This window comes from Spinacia oleracea, chromosome 4 (genome assembly GCF_020520425.1).
Source record: "Spinacia oleracea cultivar Varoflay chromosome 4, BTI_SOV_V1, whole genome shotgun sequence".
NCBI classification, from domain to species: Eukaryota; Viridiplantae; Streptophyta; class Magnoliopsida; order Caryophyllales; family Amaranthaceae; genus Spinacia; species Spinacia oleracea.
Genome location: NC_079490.1, coordinates 28,877,345 through 28,894,715, shown reverse-complemented (window position 1 = coordinate 28,894,715; position 17,371 = coordinate 28,877,345). Strand labels below are relative to the sequence as shown.

The 17,371-nt window shown below is 42.9% G+C and overlaps 1 protein-coding gene across 1 annotated transcript; it reads right to left on the bottom strand.

Annotated features, from left to right (window-relative positions):
* Positions 1–6,602: 6,602 nt before the first annotated feature.
* LOC110799017 (uncharacterized) lies at positions 6,603–7,754 on the bottom strand. Its single transcript, XM_022004221.2, has one exon. The coding sequence runs from the start codon at positions 7,752–7,754 to the stop codon at positions 6,603–6,605; it is 1,152 nt and encodes a 383-aa protein (XP_021859913.2).
* Positions 7,755–17,371: the final 9,617 nt, after the last annotated feature.

The following is a 17,371-nucleotide window of genomic DNA, read 5'->3' as shown; positions in this document are numbered from 1 at the left end:
AATATTGTTCAGATAATTTATGTGGTCTTTACTGAGTTCCAAGGCTCTATCACTTTGTGCTTTTAATATACTTAGCTTTTTGTAACCATCTAGAGTTTCTAGCAACAGTTCAATTAGTTTTGACTTTGAGAGACACTGAAGAGTGGAGGAACTTACTTCTTCTGATGGAACTTGATCAGTTCCTTCTGTTCTAGCCATAAGGCAGAGATTTGCAGTTTCTTCATTTGGTTGTTCCTCATCGTCTTCTGAGTCTGTTGCTTCGCCCCATGCAGCTATCATGGCCTTCTTGAAGTTTGGTCTGTTGAAGGTAGACTTGTTAAAGCGATCTTTGACCTGTTCCTTCCCTTTTCCTCTGGTCTTGTCGTTCTCCCACAGAGGGCATTCACGAATTTGGTGATCAGTTTCTCCACATTTGAAGCAACCTTGCTCAGTTTTGGAACTAGTGATTTTCTTGGCAAAGTTCCTTCCTTTCTGGTTTCCTGGTTTGAAGTTCCTATAGAGCTTTCTCATTCTTCTGACCAGCATGGCAGCCTCTTCTTCATCTGGTTCAGATTCATCGAGTTCCTCAGCCTTTAGAGCAAGTCCTCGATTTCTTGAGCTCTCGGGAACAGCAGCTCCAAGATGCAGTTCGTGTGTCATCAAGGAACCAGCAAGTTGTTCAATGTTGAACTTGGTGAAGTCCTTGGTCTCAAACAGTGCAGTGACCTTTGTTCTCCAGCGATCATCTTGTGGCATGCTTCTTAGTATTTTTCTTACCTGTTCATCTGTGGGAATGATTCTACCAAGAGAAACTAATTCATTGGTTATGTTAGTAAATCTAGTGAACATTTCTTGAATAGTTTCTTTTGGAAGCATCTCAAATCTTTCATATTTAGACATCAAAAGGTCAATTTTGGAACGCTTAACTTCATTAGTTCCTTCGTGGGTTACTTGAAGTAGTTCCCAAATCTGTTTTGCGTTCTTGCACCCCATGACTCTGTTGTGTTCATGAGGTCCAAGCCCGCAATGCAAGATTTTGACAGCCATGGCATTCATCTCATATTTATCAAAGTCTTCTTTAGAAAATTCAGACATTGGTTTAGGAACTACCTCGTTTTCAGCATTGGTCTTTGTTACCTCGAAGTCTCCAACTTCAATTACACGCCAAACTTGGTAATTTTCAGCTTTGATGAATATCTCCATTCTATTCTTCCAGTATGAGTAGAACTTGCCATTGAACATAGGTGGCCTTTGTGTCGAGTAACCTTCTTCCAGTTTCTCTTGTGAGTTCATACTTTCAGGAACTTGACTCAAACAGGGTTTCCTGTGTTTTGGTGAGTACTGGCTCTGATACCAACTGTTATTCCAGTAGGAACACGCACAAGAGGGGGGGGGGTGAATTGTAATTAGAACTTTGATAAAGTTTCTTGCGGAACTTAAGAAACAATCAAGACACTGAGAATAGAGAAGACAATAGCAACAATTGTGAAAACTTCTTGATACTAATCAAGAAGAGAATTCTTTTATTATGGTAATGCCTCGATTACAATAATCTCTCCAACACAAGTTCCTCTCAAACTCGTGTTCCTCACAGTAATCTACTTCGATTACAACTCCTTAACTTCTCTCTCTCAGACTTAAACTCTAAGTCTAAACAGGATAACTCTATCCTTACTAATACAAAATATAATTCGTGTTTGGATAACTCTAGATATTAATAATGCTTTTGTGAGGATATAAGAAACTTAGGAACTTTGAATTAACTAGGACACAAACTGTTTTAGAAAATCTTAGACAAAACGTTTTTAGGAAAGCAAAAACTCTCAGAATGTTTGTGTGCTTTAAACCAAAAACGATTTCCCTTTTATAGTGTTTATCCTTAGGGTTAGTTCCCTTCAAAACCTCAACTGCTAACTGCCAGCACTTTGGTCTCCACGTCCCTTGACTTGAGGAACAAGGGGAAGACCACTTCCCACGTTCAGCCATGAAGCAGTTGGTGATTTGACTCAATCAAACCCTAAAACATTTCTTTAAAACAGATTTTATTTATCTACAAAAACTTAGGAGAATTTTTAGGAAAATAAGTTTTGTTTAAATAAAATAAAACGTAAATCTATTTTATATTAAATACGCAAAACTTGTTTTTATTTAAGAAATGTTTTCCATAAAAATCGCTTCCAATAAAATAAATGGCCTAATTAAATCATAAGTTCCTTGAGTACTCTATATACCATTAGCATAATTAATATTTACATAAAATTCTAAGTACAGTGGACTACCTAGACTTCATGTCTTCCCTTTGTCTGGAACTTGCAACTCAGAAGCTTCAGACGTTCCAGCCAAGGAACATTGATGAGTTCCTCTCTAGCTAACACAGGAACTCTTGGCTATGAGTCTGTAATAGTTCTTGTGGATATTCGGAACTCTTGATATGTAACTGTGTTGCTCCTCTTGTGACTTCAAACTGGAACAGATACAACTTCCAGCTCTGAAACTCCATTGACTGTTCCAAGTGTACCTCAGGAACTTCACCAGTTTATTCAAGTTCCTATCCTAATAGAAACTTGGGCATATGCCTGTTCAAAGTCATTTAGCAACCATAATCAGGAAGTTTGCAATATGTGTGTGTGTCATCAACCAAAACATAGGAACAACACAGTCGTGACTGACGCCGTCGTGCCCCCAGAGCAGGAGTCGGAGCAGGAGGTCGTGGCCTCTACACAGGAAGAAGGGATGTAATAGTTTATAGTTTTCGAATTTCTGTTGGTTTTTGTGTTTTGTTTGTGAATTTCTTTACTCGTCGTCGATGGCGACGACGAGGTGGTTTGGATGACTTGTGTTTTGTTTTCGTGTTTTGGATGTTTTTACTCGTCGTCGGTGGCGGCGGCGAGGTGTTTGGATAATGCTTTGTGTTTGAATTTCGGAAGTCGTGGCCTTAGGGGTCGCGCAATTTGTATTTTGCTATATAAGTGTGTTCCTCTCTTTTTCTTATTTGCGTGTGTTCTTTGTGACTCTTGTGTTTTGAAGCTTTCGTCGTGCGTCGTGTGGCATGTGTCTTACGGGTAACAAATATTGAAATGGTGGCATTACATGTATGTAAAACCGTACCTGTATCGGTTGCTCGTTGTTAATCACTTGGGATTCATTTTCTGTCATGCGTCGTGTGTTATCTTCTGCAAATGAAAACATGGGTTGCTAGGAGGATTGGCCGTTGGGGATGCCAACGGCCCTCCGATGCCTAAGTTAGTAATAATTCCAAACAAATAAAGCGATAAAAAATAAGGAAGAAGGTAGAAACAATGGTACGACAACTGATAAAATTGGCTACGACGGATATTTTAAAAGTGATAGAGTTTAAGATGTGTAGCGTTCCAGCTTCGGGGGACTGACTTGCCGTCTTTGGTGACGAGCCTGTATGCCCCCTTTCCGACGATTTTATCGATCAAGTATGGTCCTTCCCAAGCTGGCGCGAGTTTACCTGCGTTTAATTCTTTTGTGTTTTGGAACACTTTGCGCAACACCCAGTCGCCCTCCTTGAACATTTTTACTTTGACGTTTTTGTTGAAGCATTTTGCCACAATCTGCTGTTGCGACGCCATTCTTATCAACGCTGCTTCTCTGAAGTCTTCTGTGTTTTCGAGGTTTTCACTAAGTTCGACGTCGTTCTGCTCTGGCGTCATGAGTCCATATCGTGCACTGGGCAGCGTCACTTCGGGGGGTAGTACTGCTTCGCACCCGTAAACGAGTGAGAAGGGAGTCTGTCCCGTCGCCGTCCTAGGTGTCGTCCTGTTGGCCCATAGGATGGATGGCAGCTCTTCTGCCCATCGTCCCTTCTTATCGTCCAACCGCTTTTTTAGCGATGCGATGATTGTTTTGTTGCTGGATTCCGCCTGTCCATTTTCTTGGGGGTATCTTGGCGTTGACGTCTTTAGCTCAATGTTCCACGTCTTGCAGAAAGCCCTAGTCTTGTCGCTGATGAATTGGGATCCGTTATCGCATATGATTTCTGATGGCACTCCGAATCTGCATATAATGTTAGTCCATATGAACGAACATACCTCTTTGTCTCTTAGCTGTTGGAACGCACCTGCTTCTATCCACTTAGAAAAATAATCTGTTAGAGCGAGCATGAAGACCTTTTCTCCTGGGGCGACGGGTAATTTACCGACGATGTCCATTCCCCATTTCCTGAAAGGCCACGGAGTTATGGTGGGGTGTAAAAATTCAGATGGTTTATGTGTCATACCTGCGTGTCATTGACATTTGTCGCACTTAGCTACGTACCTCATTGCATCTTTGAGCATTGTTGGCCAATAGTATCCGTTTCTTTTGATTCTGGTTGACAGGCTTCGTCCTCCTTCATGTCCGCCACATTCTCCTTCGTGGTATTGCTTTTGTAGTCTTTCCCATTCTGTTTTTTCTGCGCATCGCATCAACATTCCGTTCGCTGATCTTTTAAATAATATACCCTGCAAAATAACATATCGTGAAGCTTTGAAAAGTATTTTCCTGGCTTCGAGCTTGTCGTCGGGTAGGGTTTCATGTGTTAGGTAGTCGAGGATGGGCTTGGTCCAGCTGTCGGTGTTTGTGGTTGATAGGACGAGGCTGGCATCTTGTGGTATGTCTTTTTCAATAGCGGGTGACAATAGGTGTACTAGAGGTATGGTCGAGAATGGCGACTTTCTGAGTGCGGATCCTAGGTTGGCAAGGGCGTCGGCTTGCGTGTTCAGGTCTCGTGGAACTTGTTTAATGGAGAGGGGTTTGAATTTGGAGGCTAGCTTTTTTGCTTTTTCGAGGTACAAGGTCATTTTCAGGTCTTTAGCCTCGTAGTCGCCGTTGATCTGGTTGACGATTAATTGTGAGTCGCTAAAGATGTTGAGTCCACTTGCCCCCAATTTTTCAGCTAGCGTCAACCCGGCGATTAATGCCTCGTATTCTGCTTCGTTGTTTGTCGCTTTGAAGTCGCAGCATATGGCTTGTGCTATCATGTCCCCTTGTGGTGACTTTAGCACGACGCCTAGACCTGCACCGCGAAAGTTAGACGAGCCGTCGACGAAGAGCGTCCATATCTCTTCTACGTTATTGATGAGTTTGACTTCGTCGTCCGCTATTTTCTCCAGGTCGGGGCTAAAGTCTGCCACAAAGTCTGCTAGTGCCTGCGATTTCACCGCCGTTCTTGGTTGGTATTTGATGTCGAAGCTTCCTAGCGCCATCATCCATTTCTCCATTCGACCTGTTAGTTCTGGTCTACGCATCACAGACTTGATTGGATAATTAGTCATCACCACTATTTGGTGAGTTTCGAAATAATGCCTTAGTTTTCTAGCTGCAGTAACGAGTGCTAAAACGAGTTTTTCGAGGGAGGAATACCTGGTTTCCGCTTCTAGTAGTGACTTACTTATGTAGTAAATAGGTAGCTGTTGCGTTTCGTCTTCTCGGGCTAGGACCGCGCTGACTGCTGTGGAGCTGACGGCTAGGTACAGTTGTAGGACTTCGCCTTCTTTGGGTTTGGACAGGAGGGGTGGCGACATCATGTATTTTTTGAGGTTTTGCAAGGCTGCTTCGTGGTCGTCGGACCAGTCAAAACCTTTATTTTTACGCAAGACGTCGTAGAATAAACGACACTTGTCCGACGACCGCGAGATAAAACGATTTAGCGCTGCCACTCTTCCTGTCAAGCGCTGTACCTCTTTTATGTTCCTGGGGGATTGAATGTTGATGATTGCGCGCACCTGGTCGGGGCTAGCCTCGATTCCTCTTTGGGTGACGATGTAACCTAAGAATTTCCCTGCAGACACTCCGAAAGAACATTTAGTTGGGTTGAGTTTCATACCGTATTTTCTCAATATGTCGAAGGATTGTCGTAGGTGTTCGACATGGTCGTCGGCCTTCCTTGATTTTACTAGCATGTCGTCGATGTAGACCTCCATCGTGTCTCCAAGTTGGTCTTTGAACATTTTGTTGACCAATCGTTGGTACGTTGCACCTGCATTTTTAAGACCAAAAGGCATGACTTTATAACAATAAATACCTCTGTCTGTTACAAAAGATGTTTTCTCCTGGTCGTCTGGGTGCATAAGGATCTGGTTGTATCCGGAGTAGGCGTCCATAAATGTTAGTAGCTCGTGTCCAGCAGTGGCGTCGACCAGGGCGTCGATGTGCGGCAGCGGGAATGGGTCTTTAGGGCATGCTTTGTTGATGTCTGTGAAGTCGATACAGACTCTCCACTTTCCATTCTTTTTACTGACGACGACGACATTTGCTAACCAATCTGGATACTTGACTTCTCTGATTTTCCCGGAGTCTTTCAGTTTTTGGACTTCTTCGTCTATGATTTTATTTCTCTCAGGTGCGAATTTTCGCCGTTTCTGTTTCACTGGTTTGAAGTTGGGGTCGACATTGAGTTTGTGGGTGATGACGTCTGAACTGATTCCTGTCATGTCCTCGTGCGACCAAGCGAAGCAGTCCGAGTTTTCTCTTAGGAATGACACTATCTGACTTCTGATATTGTCAGGCAGCGACGCTCCGATCCTTACTACTTGGTCTGGCTTTGCCTGATCTAGCATAATTTCGTCGATCTGTTGGTCGTCGAGGTCGTCTACCGTCGACCCTGGCTGTAATTGCTAGATGGATGACTTTGATGGTTTCAGCGCCGTTTCATAACATTTCTTTGCGTCCCTTTGTTGTCCTTTGATTTCCATGACTCCCCATTTGGTTGGGAACTTGATTGACTGGTGGTATGTCGACGGCACCGCCTTCATTTTGTGGATCCATGGTCGTCCCAAAATGACGTTGTATGCTGATGGGCAGTCGACGACGTTGAACTTGGTCATCACATTAACACCTTCTGCGTACGTAGGCAGCGATATCTCTCCTACTGTTCGTAGCGATTCTCCACTGAATCCTACTAGGACTGTCGACCTTCTGATTATACTCTTTTCGTCTAGTCCCAATTCCTGCAGAGCCTCTAGGAACAATACGTTTGCTGAACTGCCGTTGTCGATCAATATCCTTTTGATGAGAGCGTTGCCTATTGGGAGCGATATGACTAGCCCGTCATGATGTTCCTGTATTGTGTCGGTTGAATCTGAGTCGTCGAAGGTTATTATCATCGCCGCTAATGACTTGTCGAGTGCTACTTCGTCTTCGGTCTGCCCCTCTTTGACGGCTTCAGATTCGCCCCTGTTGATTCTTTTAGCTGCAGAAGAAGTTAGTCCACATATATCTGAACCACCAGAAATAACGTTTACCACTTTTTCGAACGTGGGCGGGGCTGGTCGGTCGCCGCTTGGTGCTGGGTTGGGTTGGGAGCTGCTATCCTTGTTATACGTCTCCTTTCCTTTGTCGCTCAGTAGGTCCTTCAGGTGGCCTCTTTTCAATAGATACGCCACCTCCTTTTTGAGGGAGATGCATTCCTCGGTTGTGTGGCCATTGTCGCGGTGGAAGTCGCACCACCTGCTCATGTCCTTCGTAGAGTCTGGTCTGTCACTCTTCTTAGGCCATCTGACGGTACCACCTACACTTTGAAGGGCGTTTACCACGCCTCCGATGTCGACGTTGAAGCCATACTCGGAGATGGGGGGATACACTACCCGTTCATTCCTGTAAACACTGTTAGTATCATCATATTGATTGACATTTTGTACCTGACCCTGGCGGTTGTATGGTTGGTGTCTCCAGCCGTTGTTCCTTGGGGTGTACGACCTCCTGTCGCTGCTGCCCCCTGCTGGTCGCTGAGAAACCATTCGTGTAATCTTGTCGTCTTCAATCCGCATCTGGGCAGTAGCCCTCGATCTGTCTTCTTCGAAGTTTGCACAGGGATATTTGGTTAGTTCCTGGTACAGCTCTGAGTTGGGGACGAGACCTCTCTTGAATGCTTCGATGGCTGTCCTGACATCACAGTTTTTTATGCTAATTTTTTCACAATTAAAACGGTTAAAATAATCGCGTACCGACTCGGTAGGTCCTTGGACCAACCGATAGAGGTCACTTGTTTGTTTCTCCAACTGGCGACTGCTGGCGAATTGTTGGTAGAAGGCGTTGATGAGGTCGGACAGGCAGAAGATAGATCCAGGTGTTATGTTCATGAGCCATTCCAGGGCTGCTCCGTCGAGGGTTCCTCCGAAGGATTTGCACATGACGGGCTCGACCAGGTCGTAGGGGATGCCGATCTGCCACATTCGCTGCTTGTAGAAGTTGACGTGTCTGTATGGATCAGACGTTCCGTCATACAGGGTGGTCCAGGTAGGGAGTCGGAGCTGGTGTGGTACCGTCACCCTAGCGATCGCTTCACAGAACGGCGATGCTGCATACCCGTCGGTCGGCTCGGTCTCCACGGGCATGGGTGCCCCCGGCAGTTTGGTCATCAGCTTCATCATCAACGAGCATCGCTTCTTCATGTGATTTTCCATCTTATTTAGGCGCTTGGTGACGGGGTCCGGTATTGCTTAATCCTTTTCCTCATGTGGCTCCTCGCCGTCGGACAGGTCTTCAGAGTCGCCAGTCATCTCGAATATCAACTTCTTCGGTTTTGCACCTGGCTTGTAACGCGATTGATACTTGTTACTTTTCACGGATTCGAGCTCCTTCTGGAGGTTTTCAATGGAGGCCCTTTCTTGGGCCAGCTCTGCTTGGGCCTTCTCGTAGGCCGCTTTCATCTCTGCGAGCGTCATCTCTTCAGTAGTCATGGTGTGTAGGGTGATTTTGTGTGAAACCTAGTTAATGTCCCCACAGACGGCGCCAAACTGTTTATGCCAAATTTCGTCTAGGGGCGATCTTTGGCTTAGGTCGACACTAACTAAGCGATAATCAAATAAGGGAAGACAAAAAGAGACACGACACAGAGAAGTGTTGACGCGGAAAACCCAGTAATAAGGTAAAAAACCGCGGATAGCTATGAGGCTATCAATCCACTAAGTTTCCTATATGATTGTATGTATCTTATTCTAGAAATCAATGTAACAAAATATAAATAACGAATACAAGAATGATTTGAAAGCTTTTATGGCTTGAGAGTCTGAGAGCTTCAGTTTCTCTCTTCTCGTTTGTCTTCGTATTCGTCCTTTTATAGGAATTTTCCAACGGTCTGGTTGGTTGAGAGAATCCCACAAAGATAGGGATATCTTTGTTGCACGTTTCTTTGGTCTTCAACTGACTCCACGTTTCTCGCGCATGCCTTGGACTCGTTCCTGCTATCATGACGGCGCTGCCCATCGTGGGCTTTAGGTTAACTTATCTTTATTGGCCTGCCCAGAGACGACGCGTCTCTACGTTCTTGCGCGTTGTCGTCTGTCCTTCGTCGTCTATGCCTCGCCATACGACGCCACGTCGGACGTATCTTCCTGGAACTATGCTTACCTGCGACACGACAGAACCTGGTTGACACGACATGATCAAACGTTAGTGCGGTTATGTCGTTAGTCCAAAAAGTGGGATAACAGTATGTATACCTAAATACGTGTTGTACCCCTCCAAGTGTTCGTTATTTTTCGTGCATGTGCGGATAAAATGACGAGCACTTCTGGACAAAATTTGGCAAGCAGAGAGATTCAGCGCCCAGGCTGGGGCGCTGAAGATTTCGGCGCCCAGCTGTGGGCGCTGAAAATTATTTCTGGGCGGATCTTTTATTTTGTTGCGCTAAATGCTTCTTTTCTTTTTAGACTAACTTTAGAGGCGCTTTGCAAAGTTTCTTTTTTATTATTTATTATCTTTTGGTACTTTTCATTTGTCTTCTTACTTGTGACTCAAGGCGGTTTGAAAGATGGGTTGAATGAGATAGGATAATTTGTATAGGTATTGGTCAAGCATGAGGATTATATCTGCTAGGGCTCACAATTTGCAGCCTCAAGCTAGTGTCACGAGTTTACATCAATCAAGGCCAATGAGTAGCATGAGGACGGCTCAAGGGTATATCAACAGGATGTATCCACACAAGTTATATGGTCATTATGCTAATGGTGGTGTAAGAACAGGTTTGGGCTTTGGAAATAATGGGTATGACGCACGTGTCGATGGTCGTGCGTGGTTTACAAGAGTCGAGGTAATGGTTTCTTGGGTTATGGTAATGAGAAGATGGATGGGTTAGATGAGCCGAACAGGGGCCCCCAGAGCGAAGGCGTCTAAGAACATAAGGATTGGAAAGGGTAGACATCGTAGAACTTTATGATTTGGATCGGTTGACTCAAATCTCTTCCTTCGTTTACTTGGGTAAATTTCGCACTTTGGGAGGTACGGGCTAAGTATTTCATGGCTCACTCTTTTCGCTCTCCCTTTTCTCTTTCTATATTTTTTTGCTCGGGATTTCTCCCCAACATAAATCCTTCAATCAATTTGGGCTAAAAGGTAGATGGTTGTAGTCTTTGAGTCACGAGGCGAGACTGAGTGAGCCCCGTTTGGTAGGCCTATAGTGGACCTTTTGATTTTAGTAGGCCTAGGGTGGACCTTTAAATTGTCTTATTTTGCAAGTGTATTTAGTCGTTTCTTAAAATATGCAAATAGCGTAGATTCAAAATGTTGTTTTTACCTTATTGAAATTTAACGAAAGAATTACATCGAAAATAATTGTTTGTTTCTTTTTCAGATTCCAGTTTCGGGATTTAATTGGAAGTTATGATTTAGACTCGAACTTTCATTAACTTTTCTGATTATAACCCGTGTATGAATACAAGGAGGTGGCCTAGACTCAAAATAATGACATGGCGTAAGCCTATAATACTTGACCAAGCGACTCTCAGACTTAGGCTAATTGGACCATAACTTTCGTTGGTTGACACTTTAGATTTTAACCCTTGGGTGTTCACTTGTCATGCGCCATTTTGCTTAATGTTGGCAAGGTAGTTAGTTGGGGAGATCGAATTTTTATTTTTGCAAGACTAGAATCATTAGTGCGGCTTCTCTCTTAATGTGTATTGCTTTACCCCAATGGTAGCCTTATGGCATGCCGATTTGGGTATTTTCATGGTTTGTCATGTTGCATTCATGGAAAAACTTTTAGTCCGTACTTAAAAGTGTTTAAAGGAGCGAGTGGCTCGAGAGGACTATGATAGTCGTGACCCAATGTGATTATAAGCCTTGAGGCCATTAATTTTTGCTAATGGTATTGACACCTTAGGTTCACTTTGGGGGTTGTGCGACTATGTGGGAATGATTTCCAGAATGTGACTGTTTCCATTTTGCAAATACTATAGTATATTCTTTTTATTGGTGAGAGAGTATTGAGGCCGTGGATTCTTAGCAAGGGATGACAATTACATATGGGTGCTTATTGATTTAAATGTTAGGAAGGGAGACTCAATATGGTTTAACCTTTTAACTTGCAGAACGACACCAAGCATTAGGACCGATTCTATGGATAAGACAACTAAGACTTAGGATTTGGATTGTATTTTGGCATAGCATAGTCTAGACTCGGATTTATTTGAACATTTTTTTTTAAATACTTCGCCCATGTGACATTCAAGGTTTAATTATCATGCTCGGCTTTGGTGCCGAACATCATCGTCGTAGGAGGCCTAACAACGACACAAAGAGTTATTTATTTTTTACAAGTCGCTTTTAGAATCGAGTGCCTTTTCATACGCCCTCGTAGCAATTGTTTTTACGAAAAGTTGTTTATTTTTTGCTACGTATTTTCTTCATGCGTGGGCACCGAGGCTGCTGTGCCTGACCAAAAGGCCAGGCAGCAACTTCAGCGCCCAGCAGTGGGCGTGAGAAATATTGGCGCCCAGCCAGGGGCGCTGAAAATGCGTCCCTGACTGGTACTCGTTTCCTGTTCGCGTACATTCTTTTGTTTTATGCGACTTAATTTTGCGTGCTTGCCTAATAACGTCCTTTACGCGTTGTGCAGCGTTTGTGGGATTCGTTACAGGCCATCCCGAGCGTCGCTTGTTTTTGTGGCGATCGTTCGGGCTTGCAGAACACGTATTTTGGTATAACTCTTTAGCAAATTAGTCTATGAATGTTTGGGCAATTTTTAAGGTCATTGGTTTTCTAGGATAGTTTGTCACACACAATCACATATTCCGCTACACATAACTACATTACAAACATGGATTTGAAATTAAATATGCCACGTAGTTTATGATAGGCTTCTATGGGTAGTTTATTTGCGCCTCGATTGGTACCGCTTCTATCGTAGATCCAACACATGCCCCGGTCGAGGTAGTGTCTTCAACAGACGAATTTCGCTCAAGAGGCCAACCCGCAAGTGCAAGCCAAGGGGGCATGCAGGCGAGAGGGACCTAATGAGCGAGCGATTGGGTTCGGGATAGGTGTACTACCTGCACAAGTACCGAGTGGGCAACATGCGCGGCGTATGCACCCCCCCTATTGGCGAAAAAAGGTATCCTTAGTCCCAACTCCCGAGGGAGCCGAGATTCGTTATGCTGTTCTGCCCGTTCACATTAATATGCTGATTTTCTGGTCGTCCCAACTTGATGGGGAAATAAACGCGGGGTAGGATCATTTCACCCTTCGGCTATTTTGATTACCTACAAGCACGAGTATTTCCTTCACTTTCCCCAGTGGAGTCGCCACTGTGAGGGGGTTGAAAAAGCGCGAGGCTAATGCGTGACCTGTCCCTCGTGGTTGTGACGATTCTTTTTATTCAATCTAGTGTAATTGGATTTCCTGTGAGTATACACCCAATTGACTAGTAATATAGGAGTCGCCATTCAGTTTTTAACGACAATGAGAAAAACTGACAAAACCCGGTTATCGTGACATAAAGGGAGTGCAATTATGTTTGACCACGACGGCCGTAGGTTCCCTTGTGATCCCTGGTGTGGGGATCTCACAATATACACCCGCAAGGTAGAGATTGAGGGTTCGGGGGACTGTAACTACCGAGAGGAGTAATTCGCTCGTCGATAACTCCAGAGGCAGGATATCCTTACTAGCTCAGCATAAATAATTGAAGGGACATGCGTTAACTATTAAACTAATCTGAATTGATTTTAGCAATATGCAGCATATAATACTAATTCGATCGTGATTATCGGATTTAAATAGCATTAAGGGACCTAGCATGATAATCCGATTTCCCAAAAATATTATATTTGTTAGGCGTGATAGAACAATCATATTAGGTTAGTTTAACAGTTCATAAAAAGGGCGAGGAAAGCAGTTAAATCATCGAAAAGGGACACATTACGACGCACCCTTGAGAGGTGCGTCACGAGTCTCAGAAAACTAACCACTTTGACTTTTCTATTTCTCCTTTTTATTTAACGAATCTCGATTATGGGACAGGATACGTTCTGTTCGATTTATGGATCGATTGCGACAGAACGCGTGTACAGTTTCGCAGCGAGAGGCTTAGGCTCAGGGGTTTAGAGTCAATACTTAGAGTATATTATGTGTTGTCGTGTGTTGTTTCACGTCGAAACTAGGGGTCTATTTATAGGGAAGAGTTCGTGGAAATATAGAATTGCAGAGTTCTAATCCACAAAGAATTAGGAAAAGAGACGTACCCAGGTATTTTCAGCGCCCAGAGCCAGGCGTTGAAAATAGGGTCTGGGCAGTTTTTGTTTAGTCAGATTCGGATTCTAAAATCCGTAGAGTTTGAGATTAATTTGAGTCTTTCGCTTTTGCTTTGGAACGAGGTAGACTGTGTAACGGGCGCTTGTAGGGCGAGCGTTATGTGCAGTAGTTTGATCGGAGTTTTGGTGACTCGCGATTTTCAGTTACCCTTGTTAGTGGGGTGACTTTATATATTCTAAGTAGTGCTTTAGAATTTGGGAGGGGTTGTAGCCATTCTAAGGTTTGTTTTTCACAATTTAAAGCTTAGGATTGTGCCCCTATGATGTATGTATAGCATTAGCGTCGAGAATTTGCGATAAAATCGTCATTTCGAGCATTTTTAGAGTGTTTTTCTCAAGCCCCCAATTGTAGCTACGGGATTGGCATGGTGCTATAATGCTTTGCATACGTTTTTATGCATTCATGGTGACAGGGATCATGAACAGTTTGAACCAGACTTGTTTAGTGCGAGGTACGTTCGAGTAGTGACCTGCTACTTCTCTTGTAAATGTCGTATTATGCGACATCGCCATGGTCAAGGTATTAACATGTGGAAGTGTGCCTTGACCAAAAGTTAGGTGCCTTTCTTTACCCATAATCATATTTAGAAATCTTTTTGACTCACTTTGTAACATCGAGATAAACACATAGTTAGCTTAAACCAACGACACTTTATTATGTTCGAAGAAGTCTTTAAAAATCATTTGAAAATTATTTAAAATCCGAGTCCTACTGTGTACAGTCTGAGGTGTCCTAAGTAAGTTGACTCATAGAAGGGTTTGTACAGGATTACATGAATCAAAATACTGTTACGATTTTTGGAATGCTGTCTAAGGATTTGCTGGAAGCCAGGGTGCAGGCGTCAAGATATACTTGTGCCCGTTTGGCATATGCTTTAGGATTTTAGGGCCATTTTTCCGAGAATTGCGGGAATATAAACCGTTGTCAAATTGACTTAGATTTACTTGGTGTATGTCTGTACAAAAGGTCAAGGTATATTTAGTCCTTTCCCTAGCTCTTTCATTTCAATTTTTTAGCCCCCAGTTGCTATTATGTCTTCCCATCAATGATGCTTTTAGATTTCGATTTTAGATGCCCGTGCCATATGTCTGAGTAGGGTGAGCCTTGGTTAAGTGCCAAGTCCTATTGACAATGTCTGTTGTTTTTTTTTTCAAAGGGGATTAGCAAGCATTTGAATTACCATGAACGGGTGCCCTGAGTTCGAAGGAACAATGGGGCGATGCCGTAGAACAATCTTTTCCATTGCAAGCTTACTCCCTTTACTACTTGTTGGCGATCATGACTGTGTCTAGTGGTGAAAGAAGGTCTTTAAGCGAACGGCTATGTCTAGTGGTGAAAGAAGTCTTTAAGTGAGTTAGTTCGCTTTAGGGAGGGTCAAGACGAGTACTTTAGAGGTCATGGACGCTTGCGCTAGCCCCCATTCAATTGAGGCAAAGCGATCTTTTTGAGTCTTGGCTAAGTGCCTAGGAGTGAGAGTGCTCCTTCTGGCAAGGGTACGTGCCCTTATTATTTTTCGATGTGTGCTTATTTTGGCATTTTGATGGCTTGGATTCTTGCTTTAACTTAAATTTTTTTCTTTCGACTTGGATTGTAAGTAATTAAATTTCAATAAGGGACTTATATTTTTTATTCTTGTTTTTCTATAGGCTTTAATATTTTTGCAAATTGGTTGGACCGAATCACGGATTGCCTACGTATCCGCCTTAAATAGATTTAATTTGGAATCAGGTCTTGCGTAGTTCTTAGCCTAGAAAATGGTTTCTTGGAATGCCGAATTCGATAAGTATGTTCTGAGGTGGAAACATATTATTTGAAACGGTAGAATAAGTGAAGTTTATTATTATTTTAATCTGCTGCCTTGCCGTATGCCAAAAATTTGTTTTATATATTTTTTGAGTACATGTATTTTTTTGGTGGTACGTATGTCTGAATACGTGTTGTACCCCCCAAGTGTTCGTAATTTTTCCGTGCACGTGCGGATAAAATGACGAGCACTTCTGAACAAATTTTAGCAAGTAGAGAGAATCAGCGCCCAGGCTGGGGCGCTAAAATGACTTCTGGGAGGATCTTTTTTGGTGCGCTAAATGCTTCTTTTTCTTTTTAGACTAACTTTAGAGGCGCTGTGCAAAAATCCTTTTTTATTATTTATTTCTTTTTTGTATTTTTCATTTTTTTATTTGTGACTCAAGACGGCTTGAAAGATGGGTTGAATGAGATAGGGTAATTTGTATAGGTATTGGTCAAGCATAAGGATTACATCTGCTAGGATTCATATTTTACGGCCTCAAGCTAGTGTCACGAGTTTACATCAATCAAGGCTAATGAGTAGCATGGGGACGGCTCAAGGGAATATCAACAGGATGCATTCACACAAGTTATATGGTCATTATGCTAATGGTGGCGTAAGAACAGCTTTGGGCTTTGGAAATAATGGGCATGACGCACGTGTCAATGACCGTGCGTGGTTTGCGGTTGATAACAAGTTCAAAAACAAGAGTTGAGGTAATGGTTTCTTGGGTTATGGCAATGAGAGCATGGATGGGTTAAATGAGCTGAACATGGACCTCAGAGCGAAGGCGTCTAAGAGAATAAGGATTGGAAAGGGTAGACATCGTAGAATTTTATGATTTGGATTGGTTGACTCAATTCTTTTCCTTCGTTTACTTGGGTAAATTCCGCACTTTGGGAGGTACGGGCTAAGTATTTCATGGCTCGCTCTTTTCGCTCTCCCTTTTCTCTTTTTTTTTTCTTTTTGCTTGGGATTTCTCCCGACATAGATCCTTCAAATTTTTTTTTTGGGCTAAAAGGTAGATGGTTGTGGTCTTTGAGTCACGAGGCGAGACTGAGTGAGCCTCGTTTGGTAGGCCTATAGTGGACCTTTAATTTTAGTGGGCCTAGGGTGGACCTTTTAAATTGTCTTACTTTGCAAGCGTATTTAGTCGTTTCTTAAAATGTGCAAATAGCGTAGATTCAAAAAATGTTACTTTTACCTTATTGAAATTTAACGAAAGAATTACATCGAAGATAATTTTTTGTTTCCTTTCAGACTCCAGTTTCTGGGATTTAATTGGAAGTTGTGATTTAGACTCGAACTTTTATTAATCTTTCTGATTATAACCGGTGTATGAATACAAGGAGGTGGCCTAGACTCAAAATAATGACGTGGCGTAAGCCTATAACACTTGACCAAGCGACTCTCAGACTTAGGCTAATTGGACCATAACTTTTGTTGGTTGACACTTTAGATTTTAACCCTTGGGTGTTCATTTGTCATGCGCCATTTTGCTTAATGTTTGCAAGGTAGTTAATTGGGGAGATCGAATTTTTATTTTTGCAAGGCTAGAATCATTAGTGCGGCTTCTCTCTTAGTGTGTATTGCTTTTACCCCAGTGGTAGCCTTATGGTATACCGATTTGGGTATTTTCATGGTTGGTCATGTTGCATTCATGGAAAATCTTTTAGTACGTACTTAGTAGTATTTCAAGGAGCGAGTGACTCGAGAGGACTATGATAGTCGTGACCCAATGTGATCCTAAGCCTTGAGGCTATTAATTTTTTCTTTGCCAATGGTATTAACACCTTAGGTTCACTTTGGGGGTTGTGCGACTATGGGGGAATGATTTCCAGAATGTGACCATTTCCATTTTGCAAATACTATAATATATTCTTTTTATTGGTGAGAGAGAGTATTGAGGCCGTGGATTCCTAGCAAGGGATAACAATTACATATGTGTGCTTATTGATTTAAATGTTAGGAAGGGAGACTCAATATGGTTTAACCTTTTAGCTTGCAGAACGACACCAAGTATTAGAACCGATTTTATGGATAAGAAAACTAAGACTTAGGATTTAG